Raw genomic sequence first — 18,627 nt, forward strand, 5'->3', positions numbered from 1 at the left:
CAATGAGCACAAATTGTTGCACTTATTGGAGTTGTTTACATTAACTAATGTCATTCACTTCCATCACTGCTGGACAGCTGTTAATTAACTAATAGGTCAATCCCCAAAAAGGCCTATTTTCTACAGAATCCTATATCTGCAATGCTGGAGAAAGAAAAATGGATCAATATCACATTATAATGTAAAATATATCATGTTTTAATGTGATAACTTATTATTTAAAAATAAAACTAACAATAGAGAGTTATCACATCAATGTTTTATGTTTTTAAATAAGTTATCACATTTTAACATGAAAAGTTTTATGTATTGACATGACTGTTTTATGTTTTTACGTGAAACGGTTTCTATTTTCATACAAAGTTATCACATCATAATGTGAAAAGTTTTGTGTTTTAACATGAGGGTTTAATGTTTTTACAAGACACATTTTATAATAAGTTATCATATTATAATGTGAAACGTCTTATATTTTTGTAATAAGTTATCATATTTTAAGGTGATACTGATCAGTTGTTTTCGTATTCTAAAGTGGCAGCAATATGCTTCCGTAATTTCCTATGAAATCTGCACAATATAGAAAATGTTGTGACCTAATTTTTTTTTTACTTAAACTTTTGTAGTTTAGTATTGTACCATTTCAATTCATTCACTGCCTTTTAACTGTTAAGAAATGTCAACATAAGCCAGCAAACTGAAAAAGGAAGAGTGTGGGTGTTTGTAGTTCCGTCGCTGACCTCTAAAGGACTACAACTCCCAGGCTGGAGGAGGGACCTTCACGTCGAGGCGCAGGAGCCCCGTCTCTCCGCAGCAGCAGCAGCAGCAGCAGCAGCTGGTGCAGCCGAGGAGGCGACTGTGTTACCGCGGAGCCACCGGAGAGGAAGCGGCGGAGCGCGAGCTCTCGGGGAAAAAGTGTCAACAGTTTGGGGGAGACGGCTCGACCCGACGCTCGTCGCCGGGACTCGGTGGTGGCAGCGGCTCGGTGAACTTGTCAGCGGCTTCTAAGTTTGCGTTTAAAACCGGGAGGTTCGTCTCAAAGTTGAGCCGAGGAGGAGTTCTCTCATTCAGGATGTCGGACTGAGACAAAGGGTCTGGGGGGACATTCCCGTCGGAGCGGCGAGCGGCACATGTGTGGACCGCGGCGGTGCAAAGTTGAGCAGGTTCGTTGAGCTGTAGCGGGGATGAGCTGAGTGTTTGTGGGGAGGTTGTGAGGTTTTACGTCGGTGTGTGTTTTTGTTCTGGAGCGAGGCTACTCTCTGTGTGTGTGAGGACAGTTAAGTTGTGTAGCCTCACTGTTTGTCTCGTGCTGCAGACGCCTTGTGAATGATAACCCGTGTAAGGTTGTGTTGGGTTTGTTAGTAAATGTGAACAATCGTGTTAACGTGGCTTCAGAGAAAAGCTGCATTGATTCATCTGACCAGTAACGTGGTCCAGCGAGTCTTTCAACTGGGCCATTTAAATTCCCGAGCAGAGAAAATGGCCTATGCAGCCAAACAGACCTGTGTGAGATCAGCGAGATGTTCGCAAACTTTGTCAAAACCTCTAGATTTGTTTAAGTTCCGCTTCAAACCACAGCCTTGCTCTGACTAACAAAACAAACACATAGCTAATGAAATGCAAATTAAGACATTTAATGAGCTATTTCATACAAAAACTTCGATTCAGTTTGGTTTCCTCACTTGAAAACTCTTCATTCTCCAACAATCCTCACATTTCTCATAGTCACTGAGCGGAAGTGTCTGATCTGTGTCTTGTTTTGGACTCGTGTGTCTCAGCAGGTAACAAGTTGACAATTGAACTCTCCTCTGGATGGGAAAGATGGAGAGGGAGCTGCAATGGTGGAAAGGCCAGCTAGCTGCAGATATCCACCAGTCCCTCCGCATCAAGGTGAGTGTGGCGATAAAACAACAACAGTAATGATCTCAATATCATTTTCAACAATTGCAACACAACAAAAGTTGATTTCTCATGCGGGATGCTCAATGAGGAGGTATAACACATAATTGATCCACCGGTTTTTAAAGTGTTTGTCATTCTCTGCCCGTAAAGAAGAGTTTAAAAGCACATTAGGAGCAAAAATCAGCCTTTAAACTTAACACAAATAAGAATGTGACATTTATCACGATAATTATCCAAATCGATTGATATGAGCATTTTTAACTTTATCATGTTTGGCCATGTTTTAGCCAAACCAATTTTAGCCAAACATGTTTTCACTGTCTGTGAAACAAAAACTGAGTCACATGAAATAAACAGCAATTGATTTAAGGTATGACAAGCGTTACCCAACACCAACCTGATAAGTGTTTTATCTGCTGTAAAGTATATTATTGTGCACCTAAACTAGACCAAGCTAAGTGACGAGTGGATTAATCACTTAATTACAGCTTCATTCCTCCCTGACCCCCACAGCATGCTTCGGCCTAGTTTTCTGGTAATTCATTTTTGTCGTTTTTGTGTTAAATTGTTTACAACAGACAAACAGACACGGGTGCAAACATAACCTTTGTGGCGCAGGTAATAAAATACATCTAAATCGGGTTTGTTGATTTCAAGTCAAAAGGAAAAAGGATTTATTACAAATTTAATTATTCTTATATCAAAACAAATCAAATTTGTTTGGGCTTTGGACGTTTGTAAAATTCGTAATGGGCTCTGAGAAGATTGTGATCTTTTTAATTGATTAATCCAGAAAATAATTGGCTAATTATGAAATTAATCGTATCGTAATCCTATTTTCAGATTTACTATTAATCTATTAACATTTTAATGATTAATCACGAAAAGGTTTATAAGGCAGTCAAAACAACTTGGACATTGTGAAGTGGGACATCTTTGTTCCACATTATACCACACAGTGTATTCAAAGTTGGGAAGTAAAAATAATTACACGGGCCTGTTGTCTATTTAAACATGGTTTAAATTAGATTACATGGAGGAGTTAAGGCTCATTAATTGAGAATGTCTTAATTAACCTCCAAGCATGATCATATTTCTTCCCATGTGTCCCCTTTTTAATGGAGACATCTGTCACTTGACTGGCATCTTCTAGCTGAGGCTCTGCTGCCAGCTCAGCACATGGGGAGCTGAATACAGAGCAGGTTTGAGATGTCGGGCGCCTGAACGTGCGAGAGAGGTTATGTGTATTTATGTGGAGAAAGAGGACTGTAGTGAATCAGATATTTGTGAGCCTCACAATGAATCATTCACTTACACACAGTTTGATTCATTTGTGTTCATGCTGGACAGTGTCTGACTCAGAGCGAGCTGTCAGTTAGAGTGAGGATCTGTACGCAGAGCTGGAAACTAAACAACACACCCACTCTTTTCTCCTATGCCGTAATGAAAGAGAGTGATAGCGTCAGTCTAATGTCAGGGTTTGATCTCCTTATATCAGCAGTTTGGTTTAAATCCTGAGCAACAGGCTCGCTGCAGTTAATGCTGTGTAATGAAATGTCCTCAGTGTGAATTCTGCAAAGTTAGAAAAGAGAGCAACACGATTCATGTGGTGAAGTGAGAAATGCCAGAGACTAATTAGAGAGACAGATAAGATTTGTTGTTTTTATTTAGGAGCTGGTAGAAGACAACACACTGTATAGTTGTTTCACAACTGATTATAAAATTACACTCAGCCTAACAGAAGTTATGCCCTGTTTCTAAATAGATTTCGTTTTACTTTTAGATACAATATAATATAGGAAGATAATGGGAGATTTCTTATTTTTTCTTATTTATTTTTTTAATCGTACCTCAGATACTTCTGCCACATGCTGACTTTTACTTTCTTATTATGACAACGGAGAATCTTGTTTTTCTACTAAAGTCTGAAATATTTGGATTTAAGGACTCATAAACTAACGTGACCATGGATTTTTATTGTGGATGATACGGTTAATTAATTGGTTTGTTGATGGCAATGAAGCAGGGCTCATTTATTTAAGGTAATTCAAAATGCTTTACATGGAGTAGAGAAACAGGATGCAGTACAAAATGCAACAGGATTTAAAAAGAGCAAAATAAAATACGATACAAGAATAAGATTAGACAGGCCAGTGAAGGTTATTGCATGTCCAGTGCAGTTCATGATACGAGTAAACATTCCAAAATTAAATTTACTCCACATTTACCTGAAAATTTGCCTTTTCTTTACGTCGCCAATTTAAAATGGCTTTGGGTTTTGGTCACCTCGGCTTCTGTGGAATTCAGAAGAAAGGTGAAATGGGTGTCTGTGTTAACATTTCCTGCTTGGCGCCTGCTCCCCCACTGTCTCCTCCAGCCTTAATGACGTTTGCTGCAGTGATAATGCCCTGATGTGGGAGATAGCGGTGGTGTGTAGCATGTGGCAAATTATCAGACATGCAAATCAGGCGGAGGCAGCTGTGGAATCCTTAATTATGGTGCGGGTCCCCCACAAAGGCACCTCTCCACCCACCCACCCCCTGGAGCCCCTCCAGACTTCGGCAGCAGCCCCCTCCTCCCACTGCCCTTGTACCCCGAGACAGACAGATGGACCAGAGGCAGAATCTGAAGCAGTGGGAGGAGAGGAGAGTTTGGGGAGGACTGGGTGGTGTGGATGGTTGTGGCACCGGGGGTGGAGCTGCTATATGTGGATTTGGGAGTGGGGGTACTGTTTATTTTTGGATTCAATTGAAGTGTCAGTCTGAGCATCCTTGTTGTCTCAGTTGCGTTCAAAATAAATAGTGTTACCCTCACAGTGAATTTCATGTTACACAGAGTACTAACTGTAGCATTGAGATGTTCAGAGCCTAAAGGCAGGGATGTTCCTAAACAACAGGTGTGTGTGTGTGTGTGTGTGTGTGTGTGTGTGTGTGTGTGTGTGTGTGTGTGTGTGTGTGTGTGTGTGTGTGTGTGTGTGTGTGTGTGTGTGTGTGTGTGTGTGTGTGTGTTACTCCTCTGATATAAGGACCCCTCACTGTTTGATCTAAAGGAGATTAATCCTGCAATCCTCAATCTCATATTAAATCCAAATCAAAACCCCTTGTTTTTACTCGGATTCAGAAAAACACATCATTTAAAAAAACGTTTTTTGAAAACAAATTTTTTTGGGGGGGTTTAGCAGCTTAAGAACTGAGGAAAGTAAGTTTGTGGGTCCATTGTTTCACGGTCTGAGGCCGATTTGGAAACCGGAGCCATGTGCTCTCCGGTTCTCTGCAGCTGATTGGGGAAGAGGCCGATTCAATGCTAATGCCCCCGAGTATCTTCCTTCCACTTTGAAACACATGCAGCTAATTGAACATGAATAGGAGATGTGCTAGGGGTGAAACCTAATCCTATCTACTACTCAACCTCCATACCCCCCTCATCCTCCCCCCGCCTAAAAACCACACACACACCACCTCCCTCAGCCCATCGAGACCCCTGCAATGACCCAGATTAGCTCCAGTTCTATGCAGCGATGGTGAATAAAATTAGTATTTTTTGGTGTTAAATTTAGTTTTATTCCTCACATGAGTATTTCAGACCGTCAGCAGCTCTCCTGAAAGCAGTTTAACACAATCAGCAGGAGAGATGCATTGCTTACTATTATTATGCATATTTTTTTACAGCCCCTGTGTTTCTTAACCGCTGCTTCCTGCCCACCCAGCTCCTCTTCCGCCGCCCCCCCCCCCCCCCCTGCCGTAATTTACATCCCCTCTCATTCCTCTTCTCTTCTCCCTCTCCAGGAGCTGAAGTTACCGGTGTACCGGGCTCACTCTCCGCAGATTGGAATGCGACGGTACTTCGCAGACTTGCTGGCCATCCTCAGTAATCGGTATCAGCTATGTCCTACAGCACGCCACCTGGCCGTCTACCTGCTGGACTTGTTCATGGACCACTATGATGTGGCCGTCAAGCAGCTCTATGTGATCGCCCTCTCCTGTCTGCTCCTAGCCAGTAAGTCCCTAAACAGCCTTCCAGCTTCTTCCTTGAATCCATCTACATGTCTGTTTTACACTTCAGGTGGTTTTTGACAGACTAACTCTTCATCTTCCTTGTTATTCTGAGACGTGTGTGGAAATTGTTGCTTTGGAAACTACAGTTCTTAAATCCAAATATTGAAATAGTTCAGAGGTAGCTTAACTAAGATTAGAGTTTATGTTGTCATCATAATGTGTAAATGCACAAGAGCTGCAATGTAAATACTCTGAGCTAAAAAAGGAGCCGTGGCTGTGGTTCATACCCAGATGGCACAAGGCCCCTAACAAGGCTAATTTGAGTCAGAGACCATGATGGTTTTCTTTTTCTGGCCACACTGCTAACGCTGCGACGTTAGTTTTACGAAAGACTCCTTGTTAGCATGGTGGTGGGATGACTATACCATGGTTTTAGTGGAAACTGCAGAACGTTATCTGTGTAGTTGATGCTAGCTGTGATAACACGTCTGAGGCTGCTGCTGTTATTCTAATCCTATACAGTGAATTTCAGATGAACCAGTTTCATGTGGTTAAAATACCCTCTTATTAAAACATGTTTAATTTTCCCCCTTTTCATTTTTATCATTGAAAACATAGTTGGATGCATTTTATCCAACCCCCACAGGAATCCTCTGGTTAATTATTTATTAGCACTTTTCTTTGTGATCTCTATGTTTTCATACCTAAAAGATTGATTCATACCTACACTTCCGTGGAGTCTGATGTAGTGTATTCCTCTGTGTCACAGACCTCTACTGCATCAGCGTGCCACACCATTGTCCTGAATGACGTGCATTGTTTGTATTTGTTAATGCAAATACAAACATTTGCTGTTATGAAATTATTGAGCCTTTTCACATGTGTGACCACCATCGGGGGAAACAGACAGGACGGAGAAGTCTGACAATATGATAGTTGGAATAAGGACTTGTTCAGTTAGGTCTTTTCATGGGATTTGTTTTATGAAAATATGTAAATAGAATACCAGCGTTATCATTTAAATAACTGTCCCTGAAAAAAAGCATTTTACAGATATGAATCAGTCAAGTTGAAACGTTGTATTTTTGTATGTTTCCTTGTTTTTAAGCCAGTTTCGATTAGTTGTTGTTGTTCTGTACTTGTAGCTGCTTTTCTCAAGCTGTCATTGTTTCTGTATGAATTTCTGTTTCACTGCTTTGGTGCGAAGACCAGTAACCATGCTTCTCTGCTGCAAAACAGAAAAATTCTTTATTGCAAAAGCAGGTGTGTTAATCTTTGTCTGGCTGACGCATGGTGTGGGTTGTGTGTTAGTTATTAGTGTGTCTGTCTCATGATTCACCGGCAGAGGTTTTCTGTGCATTGATGCAGCCCTTGGCATCATGGGTAATTAGACTAATGATAACGTCAAAGAGGGAGTCTGGAACAGGGTCCGCTCACTTGGGAGGGCTCAGCATGTGTGCGTGTGTATGTGTAGAGGCACAGAGGCCATCTCTGCAATCAGAGTAGTCTCTGTGGTGCAATAGATTTGAATATGACACTTGAAAGAGGTTTTATTTAAAAGCGATCTCACGAGGATCCAAGAATAGCTTTGAGAGTTGGCTCATGGAGTGATATAAATATTTTCAACCTAACCTGGACAGAGGTTCTTCTTTAACTCTCCTTTATGTTTTTTTGTAGAATCTTTTGATTGTGGGGTTCAGTTAGTTTGGCTCACTCCTCTTTGCTCTCCTGCCTCTGACTCCTCCAGGACTCTAGGGAGTCTCTGCCATGATGGATGAAGGCTTGAAAGGGTGTTTGATTCAAAGTTGTCTTGGGTTTTTATCTGTCCTGAGGTGCTTTGGAATCTGGCCTAGTTGTTGAACGGCCTCCCCAGATCCCCCTGCCTTCCTTTGACAGGCACATACATTGTCTTTCTTCAAATATTTCTGGCTTCTGCACTCGGTTAATTAATCGCTACCTCTTTTGTGCCTCTCAGCAGTCACTGCTTAATCCTGTTACTCCATTGTGGGTGTGTGTTTTTGTGGATGCTTGTGTGTGCATGTGTTTGTTCATGGATGAGCTCCTTTTCATTTGCAAGAGGAAGATTTTTGTCAGGTTTTCGTACCCACAGGGACCAAGTGTTATTGACTGTTGGGTACTTATTAAGAGACCTCACTTTATTCCAGAGAACACAATTTTTCAAGGGAAGCAAAATCCTGGAAAATGAAATGTAAGCTTCAGTGAAGACTGTTTATGTATACACTGCATATTTCCATTTGAAATCACTCCACAAACTTAAATTTCTATTGTGTTAAATTCCATGAAGTCCTGCAGTGATCACATCAGTCTTCCTGACAGATCTTGCTCCCTGAAGTCAGACCTCTGCATATTGCAGCTATTTGTTATGGTAAATGAGATTGTCGATGTCTCTGCCGCCTGCCAGCACAAGACTGCTATGGATTTTTGTTGTTGTTGCAACACTTCCTAATGTATTTATGTATTTAGTGAAGTTGGTCTGTGGAACTCGATAATGAACGGTAGATGCTCTAGCTATCTAATTTGTCATGTCTCCACTGTGACTTATTATTCATGCTGGATGTCTTCTATTTTGTTCAGTGAACCTGATCCAATGAAGGGTCTCTAAAACAAAAAAGAGCATCCTGTGAAACGCACAAGAAGCTCAGTCACTAAACAGTACACTTACATAGGCCTCAGAGCCTGGGGGTAGGGGGGGGGACTGTGTGCTGAGGGGCACCTGCCATATGCTCTCCGAGTCAGGCCTCAAACAAAAGCCTGTCAATGCAAGCAGGACAGCCAGCCAGACGCTTCCCAGAGAGGGGGAGGGGAGCAGAAACTGAGGGCTGGAGGTTGAGTGTGCAGGCGTGTGTTTGTGTGTTCGTGGTAGAGACTTGCTGTAAGCTAACCTTGCTAAATAAGGAGATGGTTGCCATGGCAACCTTGCGATAAACCTATGGCTTTCCCCCCCTCCTGATCACCCTAATTAACATACACATTCAAGTCTAAATTTATTTCCTATTTGAATGGACATTGTTTCACCACTGCACAGCAATTGAACCGACTGGGTTCTGGTCTTTCTGCGTTTAGCAGCTGGCTGTGTTTCCTCTTCGTTCTCTCACCTTGTCAGGGACAGGCGGAGAGAGCCGGTCCTGGGACAGGGCGGCCAGTAAAAGCAGCCCCACATCCCTGGGGGGTTGGGAAATGAGTGGAGCGGTACTTCAAAGCCAGGTCGGCTGCTGATGTTAAACAGGGTAGAAAGGGAGGGAGAAGAGGTGGCCTGCAAAATGGGACATATTAGAAGTGAACCACTCTGCAGGGTGCCCTGAAATGTAGATGAATAGGGAACCCACTCCCACTTTTATGCCCCTCTGAGGTTTGACAGTAATTCTGATAGAACTGTTGTCATGTGCAGCCCTCGACATTAATGAAATTATGTAGAGATGGGTGTGGACATGTGGGACATAAATTATTATCAGATGCTACTAAAGCACAAGCTCATCTTTTATGTTGGGGAGCTGTTGTGTAGTGGTGCACAAACTGTGGCACACAAGTGTAATAATATTTAGTGTTTTGTTGTGTAATGCATGAGGGTCTGTTTGTTCACATACTCCCTGTGTCAGCCCTCATCACCTATATGGCAAGACCTCCCCCCCAACAAGCACGCACACTCACACAGGGCCAGTTTTCTAGGATTCTCTATGGTCACCCAGGCATTAGCATCAAGGGTCAAGGGTCAGCCTGGGCCTACAATGCGTGAGCCGCCAGGGCCAGGGGTGGCAACACAGAGATTCTGTGATGGAGCTGTGAGCGATTTCACACTCCCAATGAAAGATGAACCAGTAGATAAAAGGGAGTTTAACAAGCAAAGGAAATTCCTCTATTGGCTGTCAAGTGAAAGAAGAGGAAAGTAAAGATTAACTCGAGTTATTCCTTTTTATAAATAAATATTTTACTTCATTTGGGACAATCAAAACTGAACTAGAATTTCAGTGTCCTTAAAATGGGGATCAACAGAAACAACGTTCTTTGTCTCTGTGTGAGAATGCACCTCTCAGGTTTCCTAACGGCCCCTATCACTCTTAACCACTCCGCACCCTCACCTCCTTCCCCAAGCAGCACACCTGGGAGGAGGCGCTGCATCCCAGCCTTACCTCTCACTAACCCCTGACCTGTAACCCCTCGCTGTTTACTCCATCTTTTCTCACCACCACCGTCACCTGTGGCTGCTGTGAGAATGAGTGGGCCTCCTGTAGCGAGGCTGTTTTTGTCCGTCATCACTGTGTCTCTTTCCTACTCGCTGACTTCAGATAGGATCATCGAGTCGCCTGCATTCCAGGTAGTCTGAACTCCCAGGAGAGGAATTTAGTGTTCACATTCAGAAGGACAGCAGAGGTGTTTGCATGTTGCTACGGGGTATCGGTGAGAAGATGGAATACATTTGAGGAAGTCCAGATTAATGACACTGAAGGAGGCTTCATATTCTTTTGAAATGGGATCATACAAGAGACAAAGACTGAAATATCACAATTCTAAAATGAATTCAGATTTCAATGCCCAGTTTGTCCCGTTTTTTTTTTGCTCTAGATATGAAACAATTAGTAGCTTATGAAAAAAACACCAACAGTATCTCTGGTAATAAATAAATAATTTTAAGTGTTTTTCAAAAGAAAAGTGGAAAACAACAAATATTCTTCAGTTTCTCAGCCCCTATTTCCATAAAGTTCAAATGAGACCCGGCCCTGACACTGGATGATGTTGATTGTGCTGCAGGAAAAGTCGAAGCAGGATGTTTTTTATTTTTTGGCCCAAAGTTTTTTTTTTTAATTGCTTGATCCCTCTGTGGCTGCTCTCCTGCTGTGACATCTCATTGAAATGAATAAGAGCACTGTTTTGTCACACAGGCTGTGATGTGCACCGGACTCAGTTCTTTCTACAGTGAGTTAAACCGCTTTGTGGCTCAGACTCCTACTGTATTTCTGTTGGTTGTTTTTCATTTTTTCCAAGCTGTTGGGGCATCCCATGTCTCTCATGCTCCCAGGCACCCACAGTAGTAAACCAAAGGAGTAATCACAGAGCACAATGAGGAGATTGACTTCCACTGTCTCTCTTAAGATCAAAAAAGGCTGGGGTTTTGTGGAGATTGGGGGCATTGATTGCTTTTTATGGCAGCGTCTGTGTGGACACAGCAGTCTGGGAGCAGACAGAGGCTGATCCAGAGGATATGAGGGTGAGAGAATGGGGTAAGTGTGGACTGGGCCGTGCAACGAGCCCTTAACAGCCTTGTTTCACTGTGCTTCCTGTTCTGCCGGAGAGACGCCATTACTGCCTCTCTGCTAATTACCCCTCTAGCCTGTTGGGCTGCAGAGCTCCCCACTCCCCTCCCCTCATGCTCTCTCAGCCATTCCCCCTCTCCTGCTTTGTTTAATGGAAGGTCGCAACATCTGTGGTAAAACTCACACATGGTAGGAAGATGCCCCCCTCACTGAGACGTAGGCATAAAGAGGTAGGAGAGGTCCATCAAAGACAACCACAGTAGCTGTGGCATGTCAGACAGCTGTCGTTTGAAGGATTCACTAAAGTTAATACAGGTCCTATTTATAACATTCAGTTGCCATGGTTTTAGATAAGAGGCCAAGAATTTCCTCAACAGAGGGTTGTTGTTTTTCCCAGCTGGATTTATATTTTGAAACATAACATTTCAATCCTCGTCTGAAGATATAATCTCAAGTAATTCTACAACAACCACCGAGCAGTGTGTATGATGAGCTTATTTGTATGTTCACGTGTTGGTTTGTTTGTATTAGGAGTATTTTCCCTGTCATTTCATTTGCTCCAGCTTTCAGTATCTTTGAAAGGATGCAGACCAGACTTTTTATTTATTAGAATTTAACCCTTTGAGATGTATCATCCCGAACACAACCAGTCCCCTCATTTAGTGTTTATAAATTGCACATAAATATTCCATTAATGTTTTGACATATTTAGGTGAAGTATTTGTCACAAATTATAACTTTAAACATGAAGACTTCTTTTATATCGAAACTTATCAGTTTATACACCAGCCTCCATATGGGGGTGTCCACAGGCAGAGTTATGGGTCTTAAATATATTAATAAATACTCATGACTAAATTATATTGTTTGAATACATTTTTATTAAATGTGTATATACTGCTGGTCGAGGCTTTATTGGGGCACATAAGTTAATTAAATCATCAAGACTAATTATTTGGTATTTAAAAAAAAAAATGCCTATGCATCAATATTGTATTCTCCTGTATTAATGTTACTCTGAACAATTCAGTAACTGTGGAGCTACAGTTCTGGGATAGAATCAGTTCCATTGTATGTCTACACCGTTCCCCCACTTCTTCCTACTTGAAGCTGTGAGCAGTTAAGGCACATGCCTCAGAGCAAAGCCTGTATCAGTGTAACCTGACACCCAGCTCCTCGCCCTCATTCTTAAAGTTTGAGCAGAGGCCTGTTGGACCTGTGGATTAAAACCAGAGTCACCCCTCTTCATTGGCCACATGGACCCCAGAGGCCTCGGGGCTGTTGCTATGGAAAGTTTGTCTTGGGATGGCGATTGGGGAGGGGGCTCACCATAATGGTACTGCTGTAATGTCTGCGAGGATGTGGAGTAAGTGAGGGAGACAGAAATCTCGAGATTACTCTCTTTTTCATAGAAAATAGTCAGGCTTGTGTAATCCAGAGTAAGTGCCGCATGCTCTGTAAGCCTATGGAGATGCTTCCCAATGCTTGTTAGTGTAATGGCTTAGCTTTATGGCCAGATGTTCAGTAATAGTCAACTTAATTGCTAATGCTTAGCAGGCACTTGTTAGTTTCTGTGGAAGCAGGCTCTTTAGAACTGACCATAAACCTGCTGCATGTGGCTGTAGATATTAGTTATTGTGATTTAGAATGATATATTTTGTAAATATTCATCATATCAAAAATACTGGGTTTAAGAATATCCAGAGATGTTGGGATTGTACATCTGTTTTTTTTAAGCTGGGATTTTAATTTAAATGTTTTATATTATCAGCTTTCAGGCTCATGAAACTCTTAAGGTAACTGGCTATTTCACATCTTACTATGATTCCCAGACTTCATCTTAATAATAAATATTGGCTGCAATAAATGATTAATTTAACTAGCAATTAAAATAACAATTGTCAATTTGTTATGTTTTTAATGATTGTGCATTCTTAACATTTTTAGGAAATGGTGAAAAATCTCTCAATTTCCTATACAATGAATTAATTATTGAAATTGTTGCTGGTACATGTTTTGTTGGCTTAATTGTTGCTTGTAAAATAAAATAATATTAATTCACAACATTGATTTTTAAAAGAGCACAGTAAATCGCTCAGGGGTTTCAAACTGATTATACAGACGCATCAATGACCTCCCAGTCTGCTGCTGTTACACCTTTTTTAACATCTTGCAAACCAAGTACAGTACAGGATCTAAATGTAAACTGTCTATGTTGCACAAAAAACATTAACTATGTGTCATCTCAAAATCCAAAAATAAATAAATGGCCCTGATGAATAAATTGTAATTTTGCAGTAAACTGTAACATCTGCTGTATGTTTTTGTTTCCAGGTAAATTTGAGGAGAAAGAGGACCGGGTTCCCAAACTGGAGCAGCTGAACTCTCTGGGTTTCATGTGCAGCCTGAACCTGGTTCTTAACAAGAAGGATCTGATCAAGATGGAGCTCCTGCTGCTGGAGACCTTTGGCTGGAATCTGTGCATGCCCACACCCGCCCACTTTATTGACTACTACCTCCATGCCTCTGTGCAGGAGGACGACCTGTACAACGGCTGGCCCCTATCCTCCCTCTCCAAGACCAAGGCTTTCATGGACAAATACACACATTACTTTCTGGAAGTCTCACTTCAAGGTGGGTCTAGAGGTGGAGGGTGACATTGCTTTGTTTGTTCATTAATATATATGCATGTGATGTAAGTTTGAGGGCAGGATTTATAAACCTCTTGTGTCTGGATTCTTCTAGATCACGCCTTCCTGAGTTTCCGACCATCTCAGGTCGCTGCTGCGTGTGTGGCAGCCTCTCGCATTTGCCTGCAGATTTCCCCAAGCTGGACGACAGCTCTGCATCTGCTAACAGGCTACACCTGGGACCACCTCACCCAGTGCATTGAACTTATGCTGCTGTAAGAGATGCACAAGACACACACATGTACATGTAGAGAAAATAAATCCAAGCAGATGAGCCTCTGACTTTAAGGCCACTCTTTCTCTCTGTATTTTTGTTGCCATGGTTTTTTGTATTATAAGACACAGAGGCTTATAACGCTGTGTGCAATAATGTGGTGTGTAATTTAACAACTGTAATTAAGTCTGACATTTTTTGTGCAGCGGGAGGCAGTGTGTGTTTGTTTGTCTGCTCCCCTATAAGTGCAATTGTTTGGACATGTTCAGACTAATTGTGTGGGAGTAAAAAGGGTTGTTTCACACTGATCTCTGCTCCTGTTAATGGATTTATCTGAGCACTGGAAATTTTTGCAGGGAAATTTCCCATATGTGTTCACACGTTTGGTTTTCTCCCTACAATACAATAATGGGATTAGTTATTATTCATTACTTAATATAAAGTATTTATTTTTCATCTTCATGATGATGACTGAAATATTTGTCCCTCTCCCCTCCACAGTGCTCATGACAACGACGTAAAGGAGGCCAACAAAACCAAATCCACTCCTCCTCACCGTCCCTCCTCCCTGCAGTCTCAGCCCCAGACCTCTCACCTCTCTCCAGTGTCAGCCATCCAGAGACCGGCCTCCTCCTCGTCCTCCACCTCTTCCACACCACAGCTGCTCTTTCAACCTGATGGCTTCCCACACCTCTCCCAGCATTCCCCGTCCCTATCCCACCTGCAAGCGCTCGCTGACTCCCAGGCTCTGGGGCCCGTGGTGAACATGTCTCAGGATTTCCTTCAGAGCCACAGGATGGGTTTGCTAACTGGGGGTCCCTCCCTGACTCCTGGGAGTGGGTTCGCCGCTTACCCAAGCCTGACCTCAGGTCTTCAGCCGGTGACACGTGCGCTGCCGCTCCAGGGCCCGCTTTCTGTACAGATGGCTCTCGCAGGTGAGCCACGGCACTGTCTGAGTATGGCCTACAGCGGCGGCTACCTGGGGACTCATCACACCTTTGCAGCCGGCTGCTTTGACAGGTGACGCCAGGAGACGGAGAGAGATCGCAAACCACCGCGGGAGTGCACTTCTGTGCTTTCATCCCGGCTCCCTACCCTGAAACATCCACTCACAGACCTCCTCTCTCTCTCCGTCGGCACGGCAACACCTTCAGCATGTTCAGCCCCCCCGCCCATCTCACAGACACGCCTCAAACGCAAGCAAAGGTCCAAAGGCAAGATGGACCCGGTGGAAGTCATCACACTGTCGTGACAAACGCTTCACTGACTCATGAAATACTGAGGCATTGCAAAAATGTTATTGCCATACTCTGAACTGGTTTTCTAGATCTGTGTTATTGTAGACTGTCATCACTGTGAATGAGATGAAAGCAGCAGTGTGATCGAACACCCACCTCATTCAGTGCCTGAGCTCAGTTGTGTGATAGCTGAGCCAATTTTAGAAGTGCACAGAGCAGCAGTATCTGGGATAAGGATATCTTGCTGCTGGACATGTTTTCTTTTCTTCATTTTCTAATCCAAAAATTTTTACAAATGTAGAGAGACAAATTGGCTGGAATTGTTTCTTGAGCCATCATTTAGAGGCGAAGGAAGAAGAAACAGAGGCTTGTTGCTGACTTGGCGAGAAACGGGGCTATGCACGTTACTGAAATGTTTAGGTTGCGTGTCCTTAATGTCAGCAAACATTGATCCAATGTCCGTAAGCCCTGTTAGAGCTGAAGGGCCCCTCCGGGAATTCCTCACCACATAAGACCTCAGAGGGGACGAAGAATTCATTGTTTTGTTCACAGCAGGTGACGTCCGCTGCTCAAACGTGCCTGCGGTGTGATTTTTTTTTTTTTCTTTTTTCTCCTCGTTCCTCTCCTCACCGTCATCTCTTCTCTCCCACCTCCAAAGTCGAGCCTTGTGGCAGAGCCATCACACACGTGCGTGATAATGTGGCTGGCTTGAAGCTGCAGGCTTTGTCACACTAAAGTTTGAATTTCTCCAACATCCGCCGCTCAAAGACTTGAACACAAACCGATGTGACTGGACCAGCGCGGTGAAGGAGACGTGGACTTTGGTTGTGTATTGTACATATGAATTGCTGCTGCCTTCTTATGACCTGTTGGTTCTGTGTCTGTGTTAATGACTCCAATGTTTACATGAACCACTAAGTATCAGGGACTTTAACAAGATTACTTGAAAATGATGCCATTGAAACATGCCATAGCTTTTATTTATAACGACTTGTTGTTTTTTTCTTGATTTATTTTTTATTTGTATTCATTTCGTTTGATGTAGTGTAGCTTTTTTTTATACCAACATAGAAAAAAAACATTTGTTAATAATATTTTTTGTACCTGTTCATAGTAATTGTATTTTCAGGCTCAGGTTTTATGGCTGAATTCGCAGCCCTCTCATTACTCTGTACTCTTATGCTTTAAAGCGGATGCTCCTGCAGCATCTGTGGGGTCTGAAATGTCCCCCTTCTTCATCACTGGACCATACACTGCTGAAAACTCAGTAAATGAACGCACAAAATGGTGCGCTTTGCATGGCTGTGGAACAACCTCGTGGTCACTGCGTTCACACAAAAAATGTCTGTAGCCTGTGTAATTGCTTCCAAGATTTCTAAAGCTGCAATCCCCACTCTTCCACTTCCTGTTAGAGTATAAACGCATCCAGATTCCCGGTGCCAGTAGCTCACTAGTTACCATGGCAATACTTTGAATGACCATCCCAAGTTCCGGGATGTCGTTAACTGAATTGGTGTGGTAACTAACCTTTGTTTTCATCCATGGTTATTATCTTGATTAAATGGTCTAACTCCCAAACATATTATTCATTTACTATCATATTTGACCAAGTGGAAATGTTCTCACCTGAGAAGGTAGAGTCAGCAAATGTTTGACATAATTATATCTAAAATCCAAAAAATCTACAAAGCCCCTAAAGTGACATGGGCAAAAAAATTATGTAAGCATGTGAAAGTTTCTGGTGCACCCGTGATATCTGTGAGACCACAGTGCATTCCGGCTTGTTATGTTTCTGTGTGGAAATGAGAGTACAGGAGTTGGTTGTCTGTGGTAAACTTGGAAAGATATTTACAGATTCTGACGTTGCAGATTTATAACTAACAAACAAAACGTCCATAAACCACAAGCCAAGCCTCCTTCCAATCAGAGTAAAATACACAACCAGCTACCGATTTATTTCACTTTCCCAAAGGGAGGGTTGTATTCGGACCAGGAGGAGACTATTTATGTGTGTATTGATTTGGGTGACTCTACACTCTACAGCAGTGATCCTATTGAATATTTTCGGATATGTGTTTTTGGCGCTGCCCACTCGTCTCACTGCCGACTGTGCATAGAGACCAATGGTTTTCCTCCTGATCGGATTTCTGCTCGTTTTGGTGAAATAAAGCTGTAGCTGGTTGTGTACATTAATCTGATTGGAAGGAGGATTAGCTTCTGTTTTAAGGACGTTTTGTTTATCAGTTATTAATCCGTAAAGTCAGATTCTGTGAATATCTTTGCAAATTTAGCGCAGTCAACTGACTCCTGCACTGTCATTTCCACACAGAAATATAACAAGACAAAATGCACTGATCTGACAGATATCACATGCCCAAGCAATACTCGTAATTATTGCGCACTAGAAATTTTTTTTTTTGCCCATGTCACCTTATGGGCTCTGTAAAATTCTACATTCAACATTTGATAAATTTTTTCTCAGTCGACGAATACATTTCAGCTGGAGACTGAGTTGAAACCAGCACCTGCTCAGTGTTTTTTGCTTGTTCTGGGAGAAGTTATTCCACAAAATATTTTGTATATTTGTTGCAATTTCTCATAGAATTTGCTTTTCTCACATTTGTAATGATCTTAAGTTGACTCACATTTCAAACTGTTTATTTTGTAGACTCGAGACATCTTACTGTGTCACAGCTGCCATTCACAGTCGGACCTGTGCATCTCTTAGACAACACTACATGAAGCCCACTGAACACTACAACACTCTGAGTAATATTATCATTAATCGCCAGATGTTTTACAGCCAGATGTGTTTTCCCACCACTGAAAAGGACGAGCTAATCTGCTTTTCCAGTGATGGGAACTGAGATACTATGCCTTTGTTTTGCTAACTTTTCTGTACAGTTTTGTTGTATTTTTTTTAACATTCCCTTTGTTTTCCTTGTACTTTAGTTAAAAGCTTTTTTTCCCGATTCTCTTGACAAATGATGTGGTTGTGAAATAGTTTTTTTTTTTTTTCTTCTTCAGAGTTCAACTTGCTCTTTTCCTCATCATCCATGAGCAACTTCTCACTGAGGTGTCAAAGGTGCAATAAGTTGTTTTTGTTTTCCTGTTTAAACTGACCACAGCCATCACTGTCTCGTGTGCACCACTGGTTCATCTTTTTCTAAGTTATTTTTGATAATTGTGTGATTTGACTTGCTGTAGCTTGGTTTCCTCTACAGGGCAGAGGGCTCTGAACACAATGAATATGTTGCATATTGCAGCAACTTCCTTTGAGTGATAGTTATTACTGAATGCTTTTGTCTTTTAGCTAGAGAT

The 18,627-nt window shown here is 42.2% G+C and overlaps 1 protein-coding gene across 1 annotated transcript; it reads left to right on the top strand.

Moving 5' to 3' along the window:
• The first annotated feature begins 798 nt into the window (after positions 1-798).
• On the top strand, positions 799-17,362 carry ccnjl (cyclin J-like). Its single transcript, XM_034598288.1, has 6 exons — positions 799-1,160; positions 1,779-1,887; positions 5,685-5,895; positions 13,499-13,798; positions 13,910-14,069; positions 14,570-17,362. The coding sequence occupies exons 2-6, from the start codon at positions 1,810-1,812 to the stop codon at positions 15,090-15,092; spliced, it is 1,272 nt and encodes a 423-aa protein (XP_034454179.1). The 5' UTR covers positions 799-1,160; positions 1,779-1,809; the 3' UTR covers positions 15,093-17,362.
• Positions 17,363-18,627: the final 1,265 nt, after the last annotated feature.

The sequence above is a fragment of the Hippoglossus hippoglossus genome, chromosome 10, assembly GCF_009819705.1.
Source record: "Hippoglossus hippoglossus isolate fHipHip1 chromosome 10, fHipHip1.pri, whole genome shotgun sequence".
Classification (NCBI taxonomy): domain Eukaryota; kingdom Metazoa; phylum Chordata; class Actinopteri; order Pleuronectiformes; family Pleuronectidae; genus Hippoglossus; species Hippoglossus hippoglossus.

What these genes read in the sequence shown, in the direction of transcription:
- ccnjl (XM_034598288.1), top strand. Translation starts at nt 1,810, where the DNA reads ATGGGAAAGATGGAGAGGGAGCTGCAATGGTGGAAAGGCCAGCTAGCT. An exon ending in ACCAGTCCCTCCGCATCAAG is followed by an intron (nt 1,888 to 5,684) that starts GTGAGTGTGGCG and finishes CTCCCTCTCCAG; the next exon opens with GAGCTGAAGTTACCGGTGTA. An exon ending in TCTGGAAGTCTCACTTCAAG is followed by an intron (nt 13,799 to 13,909) that starts GTGGGTCTAGAG and finishes GGATTCTTCTAG; the next exon opens with ATCACGCCTTCCTGAGTTTC.